At 38.6% G+C, this 19377-nt stretch overlaps 1 protein-coding gene across 13 annotated transcripts in view; it reads left to right on the top strand.

Moving 5' to 3' along the window:
- The first annotated feature begins 556 nt into the window (after nucleotides 1-556).
- The window catches only part of SNAP91 (synaptosome associated protein 91), a 148784-nt gene continuing 129963 nt past the window's right edge, over nucleotides 557-19377 (top strand). For 2 of the 13 annotated variants that reach the window (XM_074397741.1, XM_074397733.1), the window contains exons 1-2: nucleotides 757-1057; nucleotides 1943-2102. In XM_074397741.1, the coding sequence (XP_074253842.1) occupies nucleotides 1973-2102 (130 nt within the window). In that variant the 5' untranslated portion in view covers nucleotides 757-1057; nucleotides 1943-1972. Of the gene's footprint in view, nucleotides 578-755; nucleotides 1058-1101; nucleotides 1486-1939; nucleotides 2103-19377 lie in introns of those variants that run through there. The other 11 variants (XM_074397743.1, XM_074397742.1, XM_074397740.1 and 8 more) reach the window with 10 other exon arrangements.

The following is a 19377-nucleotide window of genomic DNA, read 5'->3' on the forward strand; positions in this document are numbered from 1 at the left end:
TTCTACACTTGACATTCAATTGACGGACGTTCCAACACTATATTTAAATGGCAGAAATTACTTTTTAAGGGTACAAAGAGGCTTCCTTAGGCACGCAAATGATTACTGTCGAAGGTAATCTGGGACTTGATTAATGGCTTTGTTAATTATTCTCCCTGCGGCAGACCTCAGTATCCGTTTAAGACTAAAAGTAGCTAGAATTACCTGCCCACCCGGAATCCCAGGTAACTGAGACAAGCGGAGGAGCCTGAGGCGCTAAGGACGCGCAGGTAAGGGTCGCGGCTGGCCGGTAGGCTCCGACACGTAAAATCGCCCTGTTCATCTGGGCCTCGGTCGCCTTCGGCAGGCGGGCGTGTCAGCGACAGCGTGGGGGAGAAAGGGCTGGGCTTCGCCAGGCAGCGCGCGACGACGCCCTTGCCTTGGCCTTCACCGAGCAGAACCCGAGAAGCCCACTTGCCCGGCCTGGCCGACGCCCCCGCCGCCCAGGGCGCCCCCCGCGGTCGGCGGACAGGTGTGCCCGGCGCGCGCTCCCCGTGCGTGCGGAGTGCGGAGCCAGCGGCGGAGGGCGGCTGACTGGGTGGGTGTCGGCCTCCCCTCCTCTCCGCCTCCTCCTTCTCCCCTCCCGCCTGCCGGGGATGCTTGCGCGCGGCGCCCCCTCGCCTTTAAGCTCCCGGCCCCGGGGGGCGGTGTGTGTGAGTAGCTGGGAGGGGGCCGCGAGGCGCTCCGGGAGGGCTCCTCCGGGTTTGTCCGCCGCCGTCACCTGACTCGTCGGAGGAACCACAGCCGAGGTGGGGGCGGGGATGGGGACGCAGCTTGGAGCGCTAGAGAGACGCCGCGGCGCGGGCAGAAGAGGCGGCGGCGGGCGGGTACTGGCTGCTTCGGCCAGGGGCGGCGGGCGCCGGGACCGCGGAGCTGAGGAGCGGGGCCCGGCCAGGGCTGGACACATTGCGCCCGGGGCACCGGGTCTGCACGCGCTTGCACACACCTACCAGCGCGGCTTCCCTCAGCGGCCCGGGTTTTGCTCATCCTGCGGCGGGCGGCGCCGCTCAGGGGCGGGGTAAGTACCCGCGGCCGGACTCGACCCCCTCTCCGCGCCAGGGCCGCGCGGGGATCCACAGAGGATAATCCCAGGGTGCAGAGAAGGGCAGCGGCCGGGTGACAGCTCCGCATCGCGCAACGGAGCGGGCGGGGGCTGGGCTGTGCTGTCAGCCCGGCTCCGCTCCAAAGCCAGGAAGGGTGAGGCGCCCCAAGACCCCGGCGCCTCCGCAAAGCTCCTGGGCGGCCCCTGCGGCAGGGATTTGGAGACCGGGGAGAAGGGGCCCGGGCGATGGGCCTCAGCGAGGCTTTGGAGGCTGCGGCGAGGAAAGAAGGGGAGGCGAGGGCATAACATGGCGCAACGCTAGGATAATCTCCTTCGCGACTGAGAGAGGACGAGCCCTTTGCTGCAGCAGCGCAAGGAGGAGGAGGGAGGCGGCCAGGGCTTGGGTATCTGATGCATTCCCCGAAGCCTGCGGGCTGCTAGGAGGAAAGTCTGCGGAGGTGGGAGGTGGGCACCGGTGGGTACAGCGCCCAGGGAATAACCCCAACGCACGTCGTGGCTAGCCCAGCACCGCGGATCAGGTTGCGAGGAAAGTGCTGATTGACAGGGGGTACCAAGGGGGCGAATCTCACCTTATGGGGAGACCAGGGGAGAATGGGGACTGTGTCACGATGCTGTGACTGGAGCCCACGCTGGGGTTCCATGATGGCCCTACTCACGGCCAAGACTCCCTGGACCGCATCGCAGGAGCGGGGCTTGGCGCGTTGCTGGCTCTGAGAGGTGGTGCCAGGGTGGGGATGGAGGCGGAGAGAGCCGCCGTGCGGCTGGCGGAGGCAGGGCCTGGGTGCTTGGAGGGTAGGGTCTGCGGATTAAAGCGGGACTGTCTCCCCTTGTTTCCAGCAGAAGAGGAGGCGGTAGACGCGACCAGAGAAGATGTCGGGCCAAACGCTCACGGATCGGATCGCAGCCGCGCAGTACAGCGTGACAGGCTCTGCTGTAGCGAGAGCGGTCTGCAAAGCCACTACTCATGAAGTGATGGGCCCCAAGAAAAAGCACCTGGACTGTAAGCATCTCTTTATATAAGAGGGACGTGCGCACGGCAGAGGCGCCCGGGATGCTGGTGGTGCGGCCTGTGCTCTTGGTCGATAATGCTGCAGCCTCTGATACCCCCAGTCAGGGGCTGAAATTCTCCAACTGTTGAGGTGTTCCCTTGGGTTAGCCCTGAAGCCTTGTCTTATGAGCCATTTTTTCCTCTTATTGACCTCCAAAGTCTTGGTGGAGGGAAAAAATACAGACACACACACATGCATGTATGTATGTATATATATATATATATATAGAGAGAGAGAGAGAGAGAGAGAGAGAGAGAGAGAGAGATTGTACACTCTGAATTAGATGTTTTTCACCTTTTTTCTCCACCCACCCTCCCCTCTCCAATTTAGAGGAAATTAGAGGTTGCACAGTCAAAAAAAAAAAAAAAATGGGTTTATAGAAGGTCAAACTTGTCACCCTAGTTCTTTCCTAAATACATTTCAGATAGTTCTAAGATAGTATCATCTTTTTCCGTGTTGCTCCTGAGGTTTTGTCTGTGAGTATGGGTGTGTGTATGTGTGTGTGTGTGTGTGTGTGTGTGTGTGTGATATGTTACCATACCAAACTGAAAGAATTCAAGGTATTGAATGAGGAAATTGGACTTCATAGATATGGCAGTTTCATTTTACACATCCTGGCACACTTTGTCCCATTCTCAGAAAATGCTGGGTGAGATGACTATGCTGTGGTCACAAAATGGATGTACTTCGCCAGCATCTGAAATGGTGCAATTTTACATTAAAACATTTAATTCATAATATCATTTTCATAATTGGTTATATGATGGAAAAGGCTTTATTCTGGTCTGAAATCTATGTATTTCTGAAATACTTTAACGTAAAATCGTTTGTCATTGAAGGATAAACAGAGACACTTAGAAACGAAGAAGTCTTTCACCTGCTTTGGGTGGTGAGAATCTTCATAAAGTCAGGCTATATGAGTGTATATTCAGCATTTGCTATTTAGTTTTCTTGACCTGCTTAGGATCTTCTGTTCTGTTGTGATGTTTTTGGTAAAGGTCAATGTTGGCATGAGAGACACAGGTATGACCATAGCCATTTCCTCATCTGGCTTCCTTTGCCCATCTTCTGGGTTTTTTTTGGCCTCAGGCCTTTCCCCCACTATCTCCTTTGTGCAGCTGAGAAAATGGCACCAGTGTCAGAATTCACTCTAGCCCTATTATCTGTATAAGCCAAGCTTAATGAAGCTTACAACTGGACATTGTAAGAGTTGCCCAGCGTTGTGAACCTGTTGTCTTATAGAATTTAATAATTTTGTTTCTAGAAGCTCATCTGAGAGGAAAGTACCATTATGCCTTTCTCAAGGGAATGTTTAACAAAATGTATTGATTACAGCATCATATGTTATATATGCAGTACAAGATGAAAGAGGCCACCAGGGCCAGGGCAACTAACAGAGTGGAAATGTTAAATTCATGACCAGCTCATTTTGCTGCAGCATGCTGAATCATTTAGCTATTTTTCCATCAGTTTCCCCAACTCTGGAAGGATGAATCATGTCTTAAAGGTGTATATCAGTCTAGAAAACCCTCATTATAAAAAAGGTATGGGTTATGAATTTGCTACATGCTGATCGATAATGAAAATGATAAATTGGTATACTGATATATTTCAAAGAACATTCACATGTTTGAACATTTCATTAACACATCCTTCAGATAAAGACTGACTTCTCCAGATCTAAATATTTAGTCACATTAGTATTTTAGTTGAAAAGTCTTTTGAAAATTTTGAAGGTGGGAGGTTTTCCAATATGATTTTTAAGATATGGAAAATAGGGGGAAGATTCCATGTTGTAAATGAAAGCAGCTGAATAGGAACTGGTGTTGAATTATTAATATGAATGGTCATAAGAGCTGAACATTTATTGAGCAGTTACTATATAGCAGGCACTGAGCTTTATATTATTAATCTTTCACCACTTAATGGGTTCAGGGAGAGTAATTAACTTTCATGGGTGTGTGTGTGTGTGTGTGTGTGTGTGTGTGTGTGTGTGATGGAATTTGTCTCTGTCACCTAGCTGGAGTGCAGTGGTGTGTTGTCAGCCCACTTCAGCCTCCCAGGTTCAAATGATCAAATGATTCTTCTGCCTCAGCCTTCTGAGTAGCTGGGACTTACAGGCACAAACCACCACACCTGGCTAATATTTGTGTATTTTTTAGTAGAGATGGGGTTTCTCCATGTTGGCCAGGCTGGTCTTGAACTCCTTCCCTCAGGTTATCGGCCCACCTTGACCTCCCAAAGTGCTGGGATTACAGGAGTGAGCCACCACTTTACCTGGCCAAAACTTTCATAGCTTTTAACCAGTGCACTTAACTACCATCTGTAGTTTGTTTAGTAATAAACACTCTTGAGAGAGGAGAGAAAAGGAAGCATATTAACCTAAATGGTCTAATCTCCAAAACACCCACACACCCACCTTGCTTGCATAGCTTTCTGTGGAATTGAGCATCAAAATTTGCATACATATTGCAGTCTTTATATATGCATGAAAAAATTTTAATTCTGTCATGAAAAAATTGAATGAAAAAATTTTAATTGTCACATAGAAAAATGACCAAAAACCAAGCACTGAGGAGTATTGGTTAGCAGTTTTTCTTTAATGTTTTACTTTTCCAGTAAGTCATAAAATAAAACATCTTCTGCTTAAAACGGACTTTTGGGTGGAATTTGAAGAGATAGCTATCACATTACTAATATGTACTATTCTAAGAAAAGATGATATGGAAAACCTGAATATACATGTTATATACATTTTTTTTTTTTTTTTTTTTTTTTTTTTTTTTTTTTTTTTTGAGACAGAGCCTTGCTCTGTGTCCCAGACTGGAGTGCAGAGGCACAGTCTTGGCTCACTGCAGCCTCTGCTTCCCGGGTTCAAGCAATTCTTCTGCCTCAGCCTCCCGAGTAGCTGGAACTACAGGCACATGGCACCATGCCTGGCTAATTTTTTGCGTTTTTAGCAGAGACTGGGTTTCATCATATTAGCTAGGATGGTCTTGATCTTCTTACCTCATGATCCACTTGCCTCGGCCTCCCAAAGTGCTAGGATTACAAGTGTGAGCCACTGCACCCGGCGTGTTATATGCATTAAAAAGAGGACATCTTTGCTCAGAATTCTTTGTGAACTTCCTTTAGAAAAAACAATAAACTACCTCAGTTTATTCACAGGTTTTCAGTAAACAGTTATAAAAGTGAATTGTTATTGAAACATGGAAACACATAACTAAATTTCTCTATAGGTACTGAAGCATTTTCAAGTAGTTGGTGTTTTAGTTTTGAAAATACTAAATACTGGTTGGGAGAAAAAGAGCACAAAATGTAGAGTTCAGGGGTTTGAAACAAAAAGAATTTCAATTCATTACTAGTTTGATTTGTGTATAACTTTTTAGTTTGGAGTTTAGATTGGAAGATTATAAAAATAGATTTATGGTTCTGTGATTTTTAAAGTTATTGAATTTGTTGGGCTCAAAATCCTTATGAAACATGTGTTTAATATTGAGGTACTGGTTTAAATGATAAATTCTTTTCTCTTTAGGTTGATAGGCCGAGAAAATTATTGTTGTTAATTATGGTGACTTATGAAATGATTCTTAAAGATATATGATTTATACACTTTTAAAGAAATGATTCGTTAACATCTAGGGGCAGAATTACATATGGTGGAAAGGTTGAGATGAAGAAACTGTACATTTATCACCAGATTTTTTAACTTTTTTCAGTAACAGCCTTAATAATCTAAGTAAGGATTATGTATTTTATGGTACTTTTGGATTATGTAAAACTTTCATTCCATACTCAACTATAATAATGTTGCCCTTTGCACGTGAAAATTAAATACCTAACCAATATTGGTTTGACATTAACTTTTTCTGGGTCTATCTATACATCCTCACCTCCTTTCCTTTGTAACTTTTTCAATGTATTTGCTAGCATATAAAACATCCAGGACTCAATGAATGTTTACCTTCTTGGTTACAACGGTTTGACACTTCAGTGTTGTTGGTTTGTTTTTTTTCTATTTTGTATTTGATGCTTTAAAAGAATAGCCCAAGTCAAATAATAAGTAAAAAGATCAGGTTGTAATAGGCACCCAGTATCTACCCAGTATTGTGATTAAACAAAAAAAATAGTTGGTCCAAAGTAATACCTGCAGTGGTAAATATGGAAAGTTTCCCGGTCCTGCTATATGATTCTTATCAGTTAATACTGCTTATGAATGGTTTCTATATATGCTACATTATTAAAGTATCCTATTTATGATTATCAGAATTCAAACGTAGACATTACTGTTAACATCAAAACAAACCTTATGAAAAGCCAATTTGGTTTTCAGTAATCCTATTTTTTCCGTATTAAACACTTGAGGCTATTTAGTATTGAGCTTATCCCACATAAAAAGCAAGTGCTTCAGGTTCTGAATCTGATGTTTGAGAGATACTAGAATTTTACTAATGATTCTGTTCTTTCCAAATTACGAAAAACAAAAATATTATGTTTTTAATAAGACTATCTGGTAAAGGTAGTAGGAGATATGGACTGAGTTTTGATTCAAGGCAAATACTGACACATTAACACAAATTCCTGCTGCTTTAATTTTATTCATAAAATATCTGCAAAAAAGTAAGAAATTTTGTGAGTAAAAATAGAATGAAAATTTAAACCTAAAAGTGAGTTTGCTTTGCATAAATGTGCTTAGTAAATATGAAATATATTTTAACTAACAGAAATTCAGTTTGCACACTAATTCAGTAGATACCATATATTTGTATTTGTGATAATTTAATAGGGTGTTCTATAAGTGCTGAAAGATCCAAAAAGTAAGCAAAGCTTACTGAATAAAATTAAGTAGAACAATGTGTAAAAGATTACTGAACATTAGAATAACTTTCAATTTGAGAAGTATACTAACACTGTAAATATATTTTAGTTTGATTCCAATTGTTCTCATTTAATTATTAATTTCTTTTAGAACACACCCTCTCATTTTTCTGTAATGGGATATAATCTGTTCTTTCTTCTTGATTTCACCAGAAGACCCAGCCTAAGGGTGAAGAGATGTGGGAGATGCACTTCTGAAAAGCATTCAATATAATTATAATTCATACCATACATGTATAAGTGGTCCAGTGTGTGTGATTCTGTGACATTCTTGGAAGATGCTCAGTGTCCTAGTAGGGAAGAGAACATGTGATCAGGGTTGACAAGAGCAAGGGAAGCAGAGTGACCAGGAATCTTAGGTAATAGGAGGGAGCATGCTTTAAAAATGACACAAAAATAATTAAACAGACTTTATAGCAGCCTGTGGAACAATAGGGATTTTTTTTCCCCAGACCTTTTTACTTACTCATTTTCAAAAAAATCTTTTTTAATGGTTAATATGTTAAATATATTTGGGTCACTTTCAATTTTTTTTTCTTTTCCTTTTTTGCAATCTGTGGTTAGCTGATACTTTCTTAGAATAAAATTGATAACTCAGTTCGATTTTTTAAAACTTGTTTTAGTGATTAAAATGTTGATATGGAAACATCAAAATTTTATAGATAGTAGGCAAATTCATATCCTAATTGCAATATCAGCTTATAGCATTTTAGGTTAAAATATAAATTTCTTGGTATATTGCCACATTAGTTGTAATGTTTAAAGGTAATTGAAGACTTATTTGTAATTTAATCTGTGCACTTAGTTGCCATGGACCTCTGTCTTAGCTTTTCACTAATAAATATCCTTTAAATACCTTACCTCCTCCCTTCAATTAGCTGATGTTGAGATACGGTGCATAAAAAAGGTCAGAAGTGACATATAACCCTATGCCCTAAGGGCTGAGGATGCTTTCCTTACAGAGCTGTATTTTAACTGACTCAACTCCTGAGCCAGCATCTACTAAGAGAACCTTCAAACATGTTCATAGTGTATTTAAATACTTTGAAAAATCACATTCCTTGCCATTAAAAATACTTATCCTTAGTTTCATTTATTTTATAATTTTTTCCTCTTTTTAGAAAAATATATTGTTTATTTATGAAGCAGAATGTTGGCTTGTATTTTTCCTTAGGCATTTACGTAGTGTGAGAGTTGCTCTATTTTTTTCTTTCTCACAAGGGGAAGATTGGTGAATGGCATACCCCTGTGTCAATTGCACAATGACTTATGAGTAAGAAATTATGGACTATTCCTTGAAACAACTGAGTGAAAGCACAAACCAGAGAGAATTGTACCCTGAAGCCCACAGTATTTCGGTAGCTGTTTTTCTGCCGTCTTTTCATTTGTCCCCGATGCGTGAGGATCCTCCTCTCCCTTGTATACAGAAGCCTTCTTTATTACTCATCTTTAAGGAGCATCTAGCATTTTCTAAAGAATTTTGATGTGCCATTCCTGGCTACTTAGGAGAGAGAGAAGTTAGATCTCTCCCTGCTTGGTGTGGTTTTGCTTTTGGGCCTCACCATTCAACTTTTCTCCTAGGATTAGCATTTTTTAAATTATAACTGTCCTTTCTACATGAGCCATTCTCTCTGTCATCTGTATCTTTAACATCTCCTTCTGTCTCTCTTACAAGTATTTTCAAGTATCTCCATTTAAAACAGACAAACCACACACAGATTTCTTTTACCTCTATTATGTCAATAATAGGTTTTCAGCAACCAACCTGTCATTCTTTGCTTTTCCCCCCCGCCACAACCACGCTACTTTAAACAGTGATTAGCTCACCGTTCTAAAGAAAACAGATACAACTGTCCCCCTCTTTAAATATTCTGTCTTTGATCAGCTTAATTCATGCATGAAATCTAAGAGTTGCTATTGGGTACCAGGCATTGCCTACTCAATTGCCCAAACCACTAACTTGAAAGTTAACCCTCATTCCTCAAATCCAGTGAGTGATCAATTATTTAAAAGCTCTCTGAGCTGGATATAGTGGCTCATACCTGTAACCTCAACAGTCTGGGAGGCCAAGGCAGGAGGATCACTTTAGCCCAGGAGTTTGAGACCAGCCAGGCAACATAGGGAGACCCCAACTCTATAAAAAATAAAGTAAATTAGGCCTAATCCTGTGTACCCCTAGACCCAGCTACTTGGAAGGCTGTGGAGGAACACATGAGCTGAGGAAGTTAAGCCTGCAGTGGGCCATGATCATGCCACTATACTCCAGCCTGAGTGACAGAGCAAGACCCTGTTTAAAACAAAGCAAAACAAAATTAAAAAAAGATATCTGAAATCTCTTTCTTTAGTGGTCTTCTGCTTGATTTACATCAGTAATAAGCCTCATCTGTACAATGAAAATTATAGTACCTACTGTACGTACTTCACTTTTAGTGAGAAATGCATGAGATAATGTATGTAAAATACCTAGCCCAGAACTTGACACACAAATATGCAGTAACAATCAGTTATTAATACCATTACTAATGCTAAACATTACTGGTACAACTACTGCTTCTACTACCACTATAACAATTCCACATATATCTCCAGTGATTTGGCCCTTCTTCTCCATGTTTGTTTTTGCCCCCTCCTTTTAGTTGTATCAGTTTTTACTTTAATTCCAACTTTATCCTTCTGTAGTGTGGAAGGTATATATACTATTTCTGTTTTTTTAGTGATTACTCTTAAAATTTAATATGCGTATATATAGTCTAAAGTTGATCAATATCTTTTTTCTTCCCAAGAAAAGAAATTTAAAAGCTTTAAACTTCAATCACCTGCTTCTGTTTTCTGTGCTGTTATTACTCAGTTTTTCTAGTTCCACTGTACTTTTAACCCCTAAAGCTGTACATTATTATTTGATGAAAACAGTATTTACTTAGATATGCCTACCTTGTAAATTACTTCTTTGCTGACCATTCCTTCATCATATATAAGATTTCCTGGAACTATATCCTTTTCTTAAACTTTATTTTGAAGGATAATGTATCTGTATATAAGATTCTAGAATGTGAGTTATTTTCATTTTGCTGATACTATTTCACTCATTTGGCTTCTATTATTGCTCTTAAAAGAATTTATCTGTCTATCTGCCTTTAGGTAATTCCTTTGTTTGGCAGGGGCTACTTTCAAATCTTCTGTTTGTCTTGTCCTTCTGTAGTGGATGTGTGTATATGTAACACTTTTTGTTGTTTATCTTATTTGGAATTTGTTGGGTTTTCTTAATCTGAGAATGTATGTGTCTCATAAGTTCTGGAAAATTCTCAGCTTTTCAGTTATCATTGATTATTTTTTATACTCATTCTATTTTTCTATCCTTCAAACATGAATTGACATATGCTAGACTTTATTACATTCATATAAATCTAAATATACCTTTTGTAATTTCTAATGCTTTCTTTTCTGTTCAGCATGATTTATTTTTCAGATATTTTCCAGTTCATTAATTCTCTGATTATCTGTGTCTTGACTGCTTTTGTGCATTCTTAGTTTTTTATTTTATTTATTTATATTTTTGAATTTTGAATTTTTAAAATTTGCCCATTTTCTGGATCATGTATGTTTCTTGCTAACATTTTGAGTTCCTCTTTTATTTCTTTGCCATTTTGAATAAAACTAATTTTATATTCTGTATCTCATAGATCTATCACATGAAATTCTGTTTCTGTTGTTTTCGTCTGATGTTCGATAATGAATCCTTATGTATTTTGTATTTTTAGATTTTAGATTCTGAGGTTATGTTGGCTGGGACTTCATTTGTGAGAATCCAAGGGAGCCTGGGGTCACCTGGAAAGAATTTGCTTCAGAGAGGTCCCAGAGGTGCTGCCATTTTGAGAGCACCTGACGTTGATTTCTGCTCCTGGAGCTTCCCATTCAGTGCAGGTCCAGATCCATAATTTGAAAATCCAAAATGCTCAGAAAACCAAAATTATTTTTATAAATCATTTGATAGCAAAAGGTGACCCTTTATAGTGTTTATACTCCCTATCATGAAGAGTCATATGTTAAACTATAAAATATTGTCATATTATGCATATGCTGTTAGATTATAGTGAGTTTTTACTTTAATACGTGATGTTTGTCCCGTAATACCTTAGTAGACTCTGAAAACTCATGAACCCTGAAACATATATGGCCCTAAGGGTCTTAGATATTCGAATGTGTATCTGTAGTATGAATTTGAATCACAAAGTTCATCAGGGGGAAAGCTAAGGGCACAAATGCCCCAGATATTTTTTTTTTCCTTATCTGCTCTGAGCCTAGAATGAGCAGGACACATTTTCCCTTGTCTTCTTTTGCTCAAAGGTATTCTTTTTTTTGTCTCTGAATTTTACTAAGGGAGTAACCCTTTGAGGATTCTAGCTTTATATGGTGCTATTAGCTTCAACTAGTCACTTTGCGTAGTCTCAAAAGCCTTGTCCCCTGTTCCCCACAGTGCTGCTAGAATCTAAGACTCTGAGCCACTTAGATTAACACATGACTTCAGGGCAGTCTCCTCTTCAGTATTACTTTACCATGTGGTTTTCTGCAATTTCTTTATTTCTTTGGCCTTGAGGATTGCTTTTATTTTCTTGTGAGTTCAGCGAAATGAGTGGAAAGATGCCTGTAATATTCATCCAGGTTATCAGGTGGTTTTCCCTTAATAATCCACCTGTATGCTAGATATGGAACCAGCCTATTTTCATATTCTTTGTTTTTGCCTACACACGCGCATGCCCCATAGCTCATTGCTGAACTACTTTGAAATTCATTAGATTCACTGTATTCTGCATTACTTTTTGGCCTTTGCATGTCCTGTTTTAAAGTTTTAATATATTTTTAAAATTTCATTTCTAAAACTGTAGCTTTAGGCATTCTTTTCAGTGCCTAGATTGCCCCCATGCATATATCTCTGTCATATCCCTCCCAGAGCTGTAGTGGGATTCTCTTTAGTGGTTGTTTTCTTCCTCTAATCTTTAGTTTCTTTGAGACTGCCTTATTCCTAACACCAGGCAATAACATGGTAGCAGGTTTTGGTAAAGACTTGTTGAATGATTTTTATTGTGCTTCATATTTCTCTAATTTTAGACCTTTATTTTCTTATAAACTTTCTACTTAAAGATTTCACTATTACCCAATAAACTTCAGAAGAGCAAGGAGTTAATTCAATTCTTTCTCTCAAAAGACTATAAAGCAATAGAAGTGTAATATTGGAGGACTGCAAACAAAAAAGAAACATTAAATTGCTTAGCGTATATAGTTAGTGTGTATTTCCTGACATCCTTTCAATATTTCCATGCTCATAATGTGACAAAGATTTAATCTGGGGAAAATTAGAACCTTGATATTAAAAGTTAGAGTAATGAGCAAGTTGGTAAGTTTGAAAAAACATTATATTTTAAACAATTATATCCATGATTTTTTGGTTGTGGGTTTACAGCGATGTGTACTTCTCTTAGTACATAACATTATTAGATGTTCGATTATTAAGTATTAATATTAGAGAAAATCCTTTGCCAGAATTGTGTGTATGTGTGTACGCAACTATTTTCTTTGGAGTTGGATACAATTGGATTGCATTGTTTTTCAATATTCATTTTATAATTCATAACTACGTATATTACACCTGGTAAAGATAATTTAAAAAGAAAAACAATTTCAAAACTGTCTACACACTTTCAATATTCACTGAAATGATAGTATTCACTAAGTACTTGGTGATACTATTCATTAATATGATAAAATTGCCATTAACAACTTGGAGGCTTTTGACAAGTAGTGAGGAAAGGGGGTAAGATTAACCTAAAATTAGGATTCTTTTGCCTTTGTAAAGAAAGTAATAAATATCAACATATTTAATTTTATTTCTAATAATCTACTTGGAAAAATTAGAAATTAGTTTCAGTGCTGAGGCTTTCACTAGCTTACTTAGCACAATCTCATTATTTATTCATTTAACAAATATTTGGATAATTTCCAAAGGCCAGGAGTTGTTCCAGGAAACAGGGATACCATGGTGAACAAGATATGCACAACTTTTGGCATCAGAGAGCTTGCGACTTACTAGGGGAGATAGAAAATTAAAGAAATAATTACAGGTGATTCAGAAAGAATTAAGTTTTAATAAGGAAGATGAAGTTCTTTACTACAGTAAAGAACACTGCAGAGGAAGAGCTGTTTAAATCCAGACTTGAAGAATGAAGGGGACTTAAAGCAGGTGAGATGTGAATGAGAACTACTACAGAATGCTATCTATGAAGAGGCTCACAGAGAGTAAGGCACATTTGAGGAGTTTGACAAAGTTGAAGGTTGCTGGATGAATGAATTTAGGAGGACAGAGAATGTTAAGAGATAACACCAAGGTTGTAGATGGCCTGAGATCTGCAGGGCCTTTTAGGCTCAGGAGAATCTTAGAAGTTGATCAGCCTTTTCATTTTTATAGATGAGTAAGCTGAGTTCCAAAGTGGCAAAATTACACTTTCTGTATGTATTAGTACTGAATAATTGTTCTCTACCTATCTTGAACAGGTACCCCAATGTGTAATTGCCTTACTCACCTAGTTCTGATTGTTACTTCTATACCAGTGGATTTCACTAATAATATCACTATTAACCTGGTTAGTGTCAAAGTGTAGAGCTTACAGCTGTTCAAACGTATAGCTAAATAATTCAGTTAGGCAATCGCTTCATGTAGTTTTGTTGTGTTTTTTAGTCCCTAAACCACCAAGGTTGCAGTGTGTTCATGTTTTTCTGGCCTCTTCATTATATATTTTAACATGAAACATTCTGGTTTTGGCTACCTTTGCGTGAATATGAGTGTACCCACAGAAGCTTCCATGGGAGGCTCTTTGGAGACTGTGCTAATGAGTGGGCTGTGACCAACTGTTTAACATACGAATCTCCTCACTGCTTTGTGATTCTTCCCCCGCCACAACCCCCACAATAATTCTTATCATTGTTCCAAAGGAGTTAATTTTTAGTTATATTTTATTGCATTTTGTGAAGGACTGTGTGCCTTGGTGACATAACCGTGCCAGTGGTCTATTCTGTATGTATCTTAACAGAAGAGAAATTTGTAGCCCCTATTGTAGATTATACTAATCATTTTATAGGATAATGCTGTGAATTAAGAAACAAGTGTTTTTTCATTTCAGCCCAGCATTACTTTCTCAGGTGGAGAAATAGTATGAATTGAGCACTTAATTGTTGGGAGTATAAATGGGTATGAATATTTGGGAGGGTGGGTTGGCAATGTTAATCAAAACCTTTGAACATCCTTTGACCAGCAAGTTGAATTCTACAACTTTGTATCAGATAAATAATTGGAAAAAATGTTTTGTTTCACCAGAATTTGTTGCATCAGTGTATACATGGGAATGCAAAATTGAATACACTCAAAATTTGTTGCATCAGTGTATACATAGGAATGCAAAATTGAATACTTTTTAAAAAATAATAGTGTATTCAAACAATAAGATACTGGCCAATCTTGAAAAATGAGCTCGTTAAAGTATATTTGACAAGGAAAGGAAAATTTGTGAGGTGTGATGATAAATCACAGTTTTCTTTCTTTTGGGGGATGGGGGATGGAGTCTCACTCTCTCACCCAGGCTGGAGTGCAATGGCGTGATCTTGGCTCATTGCAATCTTTGCCTCCCAGGTTCAAGTGATTCTCCTGCCTCAGCCTCCCTAGTAGGTGAGATTACAGGTGCACACCAACATATCTGGCTTTTTTTTTTTTTTTTAATTTTTAGTAGAGATGGGGTTTCACCATGTTGGCCAGGCTGGTCTCGAACTCCCGGCCTCAAGTGATCTGCCCACCTTAGCCTGCCAAAGTACTAGCATTATAGGCATGAGCTACCACTCCCGGCACCACAGTTTTCATTTTTTTTTTAAAGTATGTGTATGCCCATAATTTTGGAAGTATATATGTCAAAATGTTGTCTGTCAGTTGAAAGATTTTTGTTTTCTACTTTATACCCATACTAGTTGTAACTGTTATGTTGGCAGGTTACAAGACTATAGATCAAAATAGTTTTGGCAAAAAGAGAATCATTTTGGCCTTTGTAACTAACTTGAGGAAAAGGCACATGAAGCTGGACCTCTCTAGTGCTTGCTCAGGATTTTCCCTCCACCTCCTGTTTCTCTTGTATCTATTTCATACATTACTAGTGAAGTACCCATTCCATTCTTGAAGACTTTTTCAATGATTCTGAACTAAAGCTCCCAGGCTCACATTATCATAGCTTCTCTGAGAGAAATTGACTCTTTTCCTAGAGAGAGAGTTTTCCAAAATCATAGGTAAGAATTCTGATTTGCTAAGCACAGGTCATGGTTGACCCATGTATGTGGCATGATATTATGATTTTAAGTTTCAACCAGAACTACACTGTTGGGAATACTAAGAGCTAATGGCATGCTACAAGTTTAATTTTTTGCTCATATCACAGTCTGCCGTGGATGGCTCCTCTGGTCTAGAAATTCTGTCATCTAGAGCTTCAGAGTCCTCCACTGTGATCTATGCATCTGACTTACAGAGGGAGACAAACAAAAAGGGGTGTATTGCAAGAGAAGATTTAGGTCTAGGACTACATATCATTACTACATATATTCCATTGGCAGGAAGTCTGTTAATGGCCTCATCCAAAGACAGGAAAAGCTGGGAAACGAAGTCAAGTTGTGAGTCCAGGGAAATGGGATGTGAATACACAGCATTCATTCTATCACGACCATGGAAAAAGAAATGAAATTATAGTTTTTCACCTATAACTTAAAAATGCTTCATTAATGTCAGTGGACTCACTGCATGTTTCTCCATCCTTTGCAGATATTGCAGATTAATCCTGGCACTCTTTTCTGCAAAGCTTTGATTTTGCCTCAAAGTGCATCCACACACAGTGCTTTAGATTGTCAATGTCAATAATTGTTGACACTTAAGATGAAGCAGACCGGCTATCACTAGTTTAGGCAATTTATCCATGCTGGATACTAAAGCAAGCTGCTCGCTAGATTTGCATAGACCCAGAACTGGCATTCGGTGTGGGTGGTTCCGAGCTGGGATTATATGCCCATGGCCTTATCTTGATAAGCTAGTAATTCAGTGATTTGTATGGTTAGAAAACTTTCTCTGCCCTCAGAGAAGTTTTCCTCTTTCTCCTTGATAGCAAAAGTTAGTTGTTCATGATTTTACATTTTGCATTAGGGGAGGCAGTTATACCTACTGTGAGACAGGGAAAAAATATTTTGAATTTTGCATTGAATGTTTAAACTTTCTTTCGGCAGAGTCTGATATTAATCAATTACCTTAAAATACACATAATGCAAAGCATATTAATACCCAAGAAATTTTCCTTGAGTTGCTACTTAGTTACCTACATGGATATAGTTTCTTTTTCAATTTAAGATTATTTTGATTCAATTATTTGATGTATGATACATTAGCAGTCTCTCCTTCACTACAAGATTTAAGTGAAGAAAAAACAAAAGAGCTCTTTAGAGTGAAGGAGAGGCTGATGTGTGAGCACTTACTGTGCCTCGCCCATGTATGTGATTGATTGATTTCATCTTCACAAAGCCCATGAGGTAAACACTCTTATTCTCAGTTTACAGAGGAGGAAAACAAGGTCCCCAAAGATTAAGAAATTCATACAAGGTCCCATGCCTAATGAGGAGAGGAGTCAGGATTTCTTCAGTGGTCTGCAAGACTCGTGCTTTTTTCTTTTGCGTAATGATTTTTGCTTGTTCTCTGTCTCTAGTGTCACAAGTAGCAATAATCAAAAGCAAAAAAACAAAAACAGTTAAAACATCAGGCCCCACGTGGTGGTGCACATTTGTAATCCCAGCTATTTTGGAGGCTGAGGAGAGAGGATCACTTGAGCCTAGTAGTTTAAGACCCAGCGTGGGCAACATAGTGAGACCCTGTCTCAAAAACAAAAATGAAAATATACCATATGATGGTTTTAGTAAGGAAAAATGGGGTGAGATCCAAAGACAGCTAATTAACCAGGTGGGTAAAGCCCTGTGAAGGCCTGTCTCTAGCTAATAGGGAAAAAAGTGGAAGGGGGTGGGTTCAAATGACTGTCCTTGAGCCAGTCTGACCTCTCATTAGCTATGTCTTTTGATGATTTCCTACTGAAGCATTTATTTTAACAAGATGCTTGTTAATTAAGGACCTTGGGAATGGTGGAAGGTGCAGCAGAAAGGGCACTGATTTGTGATCAGAGTACCTAGTGTAATTCCAGGCTCTGCTGCTTTCTGCCTGTGATTTTAGCCAGATTAATTTAATTTCTTTAGGCCTCGATCTCCTCTTTTGTAAGGCAACATGGAGTTATGGTAACTTTTAAATGAGTACTTCTTTTTTTCTTCTGAGATGGAGTCTCACTCTGTTGCCCCAGCTGGAGTGCAGTGGTGCAATCTCAACTTACTGCAACCTCTGCCTCCGATGTTCAAGTGATTCTCCTGCCCCAGCCTCCTGAGTAGCTGGGATTACATACAGGTGCACACCACCACACCAGGCTAATTTTTATACTTTTAGTAGAATTTCACCATATTGGCCAGGCTGGTCTTGAACTCCTGACCTCAAGTGATCCACCCGCCTTGGCCTCCTAAAGTGCTGGGAACATTTGTTAAAAATGGCAACAACAAAATTCAATCTTTAATTACTCTTTAAATTATTGTTAGGAGAGGAGAGAGCCTTTTAGAATCTAACAGTTATCTTCCTGGGTATCTTTTGGGTACTGTATGCAGAACAGATATGCACAAAGAGCTCAGCCTCAGCCACTCTGGGCTTATCTCTGGCATCTGCTTGAGAGGTGATAGTTTATTCCTGGAAGATATGAGAAGACAATGGGGCAATTATGCCTTCACTGTACTATTTCATAATTTGTTTGTTGATAAATGTTGTAATTATCAAAATCTAACTTACACTTTATTAAAATCATCTCCTAAAATCAAATAAAAATGACTTTAGAATGTCTGTTATGGCTTTCCTTTATTAGTATAGATTATTGAGACTTGATGCTATAGGTTTAGACTTAGTATTTTTATATATTACTTTACACTTATCAAATATTGAGATTTTTGTTAAAGAAGATTATTGCTTAATAATAATCTTTTTTGTTTAAGAAGATTATTGCTTAATAATAATGGTGGTCATCCATTGAAGTGTTTCAGATACATAGAAAGCAATAAAGAAAAAAATATATGGAGTAACTTTATTATTGGGCCTGGATTCTTCATGGTCAGCATTGTATACTATTCTTAGGTTAGAGCTGAAGACATAAATACCAACAGGGAGACATTAATATTAAAAATATTAATACTTTTCTCATTTGCATTGAGTACTAATAAATTGCCATTGAGGAACAATTTGTAAAATATTTAGAAAAAGAGTTGATCTAATAGGGAAGTTAATTAGAAAATGATGATCAGTGAAATATATTTGGACTTTAACCATTTTAGTACTAAGAAAAAGACAAACCAGACTGAGTAGAACCATATGACAGAATTTAGTTAGTAAATAATGTTACTGATGTTCATTGTTGGGATTGAAGATGTTTTGAAAAATTGTTAGTAGATAATTGAATTATTTTAAATTTTACATTTAAGAATTTAGTCCTTATAGCTAACAGTAAGCTATGTAGTTGTGGTTAAGAATTTATAACATTTGATAAACTAATTGACCAGATACAATAGAACTTTAGGGAGCTTATAATTTATAAAGCTTGTCAAAATCTTAAGTAGGTCGTGAGCTATCTTATTTTTAAACATTTTGTATGTGTTATTATGTATTTCTTAAAATTGCTACACTTTGCAAGCTTCTGTTTAAGAGTATGAAAAGGACAAATGTCTACCTTGATTTGGAAGTACCATTTTTGAGTTAAACTTTTGATTTTAAAAACCCAAGAATTATCAGTAGTAGAGCATTAGACTTGAAATGCATAAGAAATTGAATATTAGCAATTTCTACATCATAGTTTGACTCGTGATGTACATTAGATTTTATCTTATCTAAAATGGTGTTATACTGTAGTTTAAGTAATTTTGCTTATATTTTATGAAAGACTTTAAAAATATTAATACCTTTCTCATACGAATAATTTTTAGACTGCTAGTTAGTATAGGAAACAATCTAATACTGCCCATCTCATTTTTCTTATATGTGAAGAGGTAAAAATTGAAAGGTCTTAGAGCATGAGATATATAAGCAGAAATTGCCCATTATAAGACTTACCTGTCTCTTGTGAGCTAAAGATTCATTATACCTGTTTCAAAATTTATTCCTGTGGAAATGCATGAGATTTTAATAGGCCTTCTCTTTCCTTAGAGGCA

Source organism: Saimiri boliviensis, chromosome 4 (assembly GCF_048565385.1).
Source record: "Saimiri boliviensis isolate mSaiBol1 chromosome 4, mSaiBol1.pri, whole genome shotgun sequence".
NCBI classification, from domain to species: Eukaryota; Metazoa; Chordata; class Mammalia; order Primates; family Cebidae; genus Saimiri; species Saimiri boliviensis.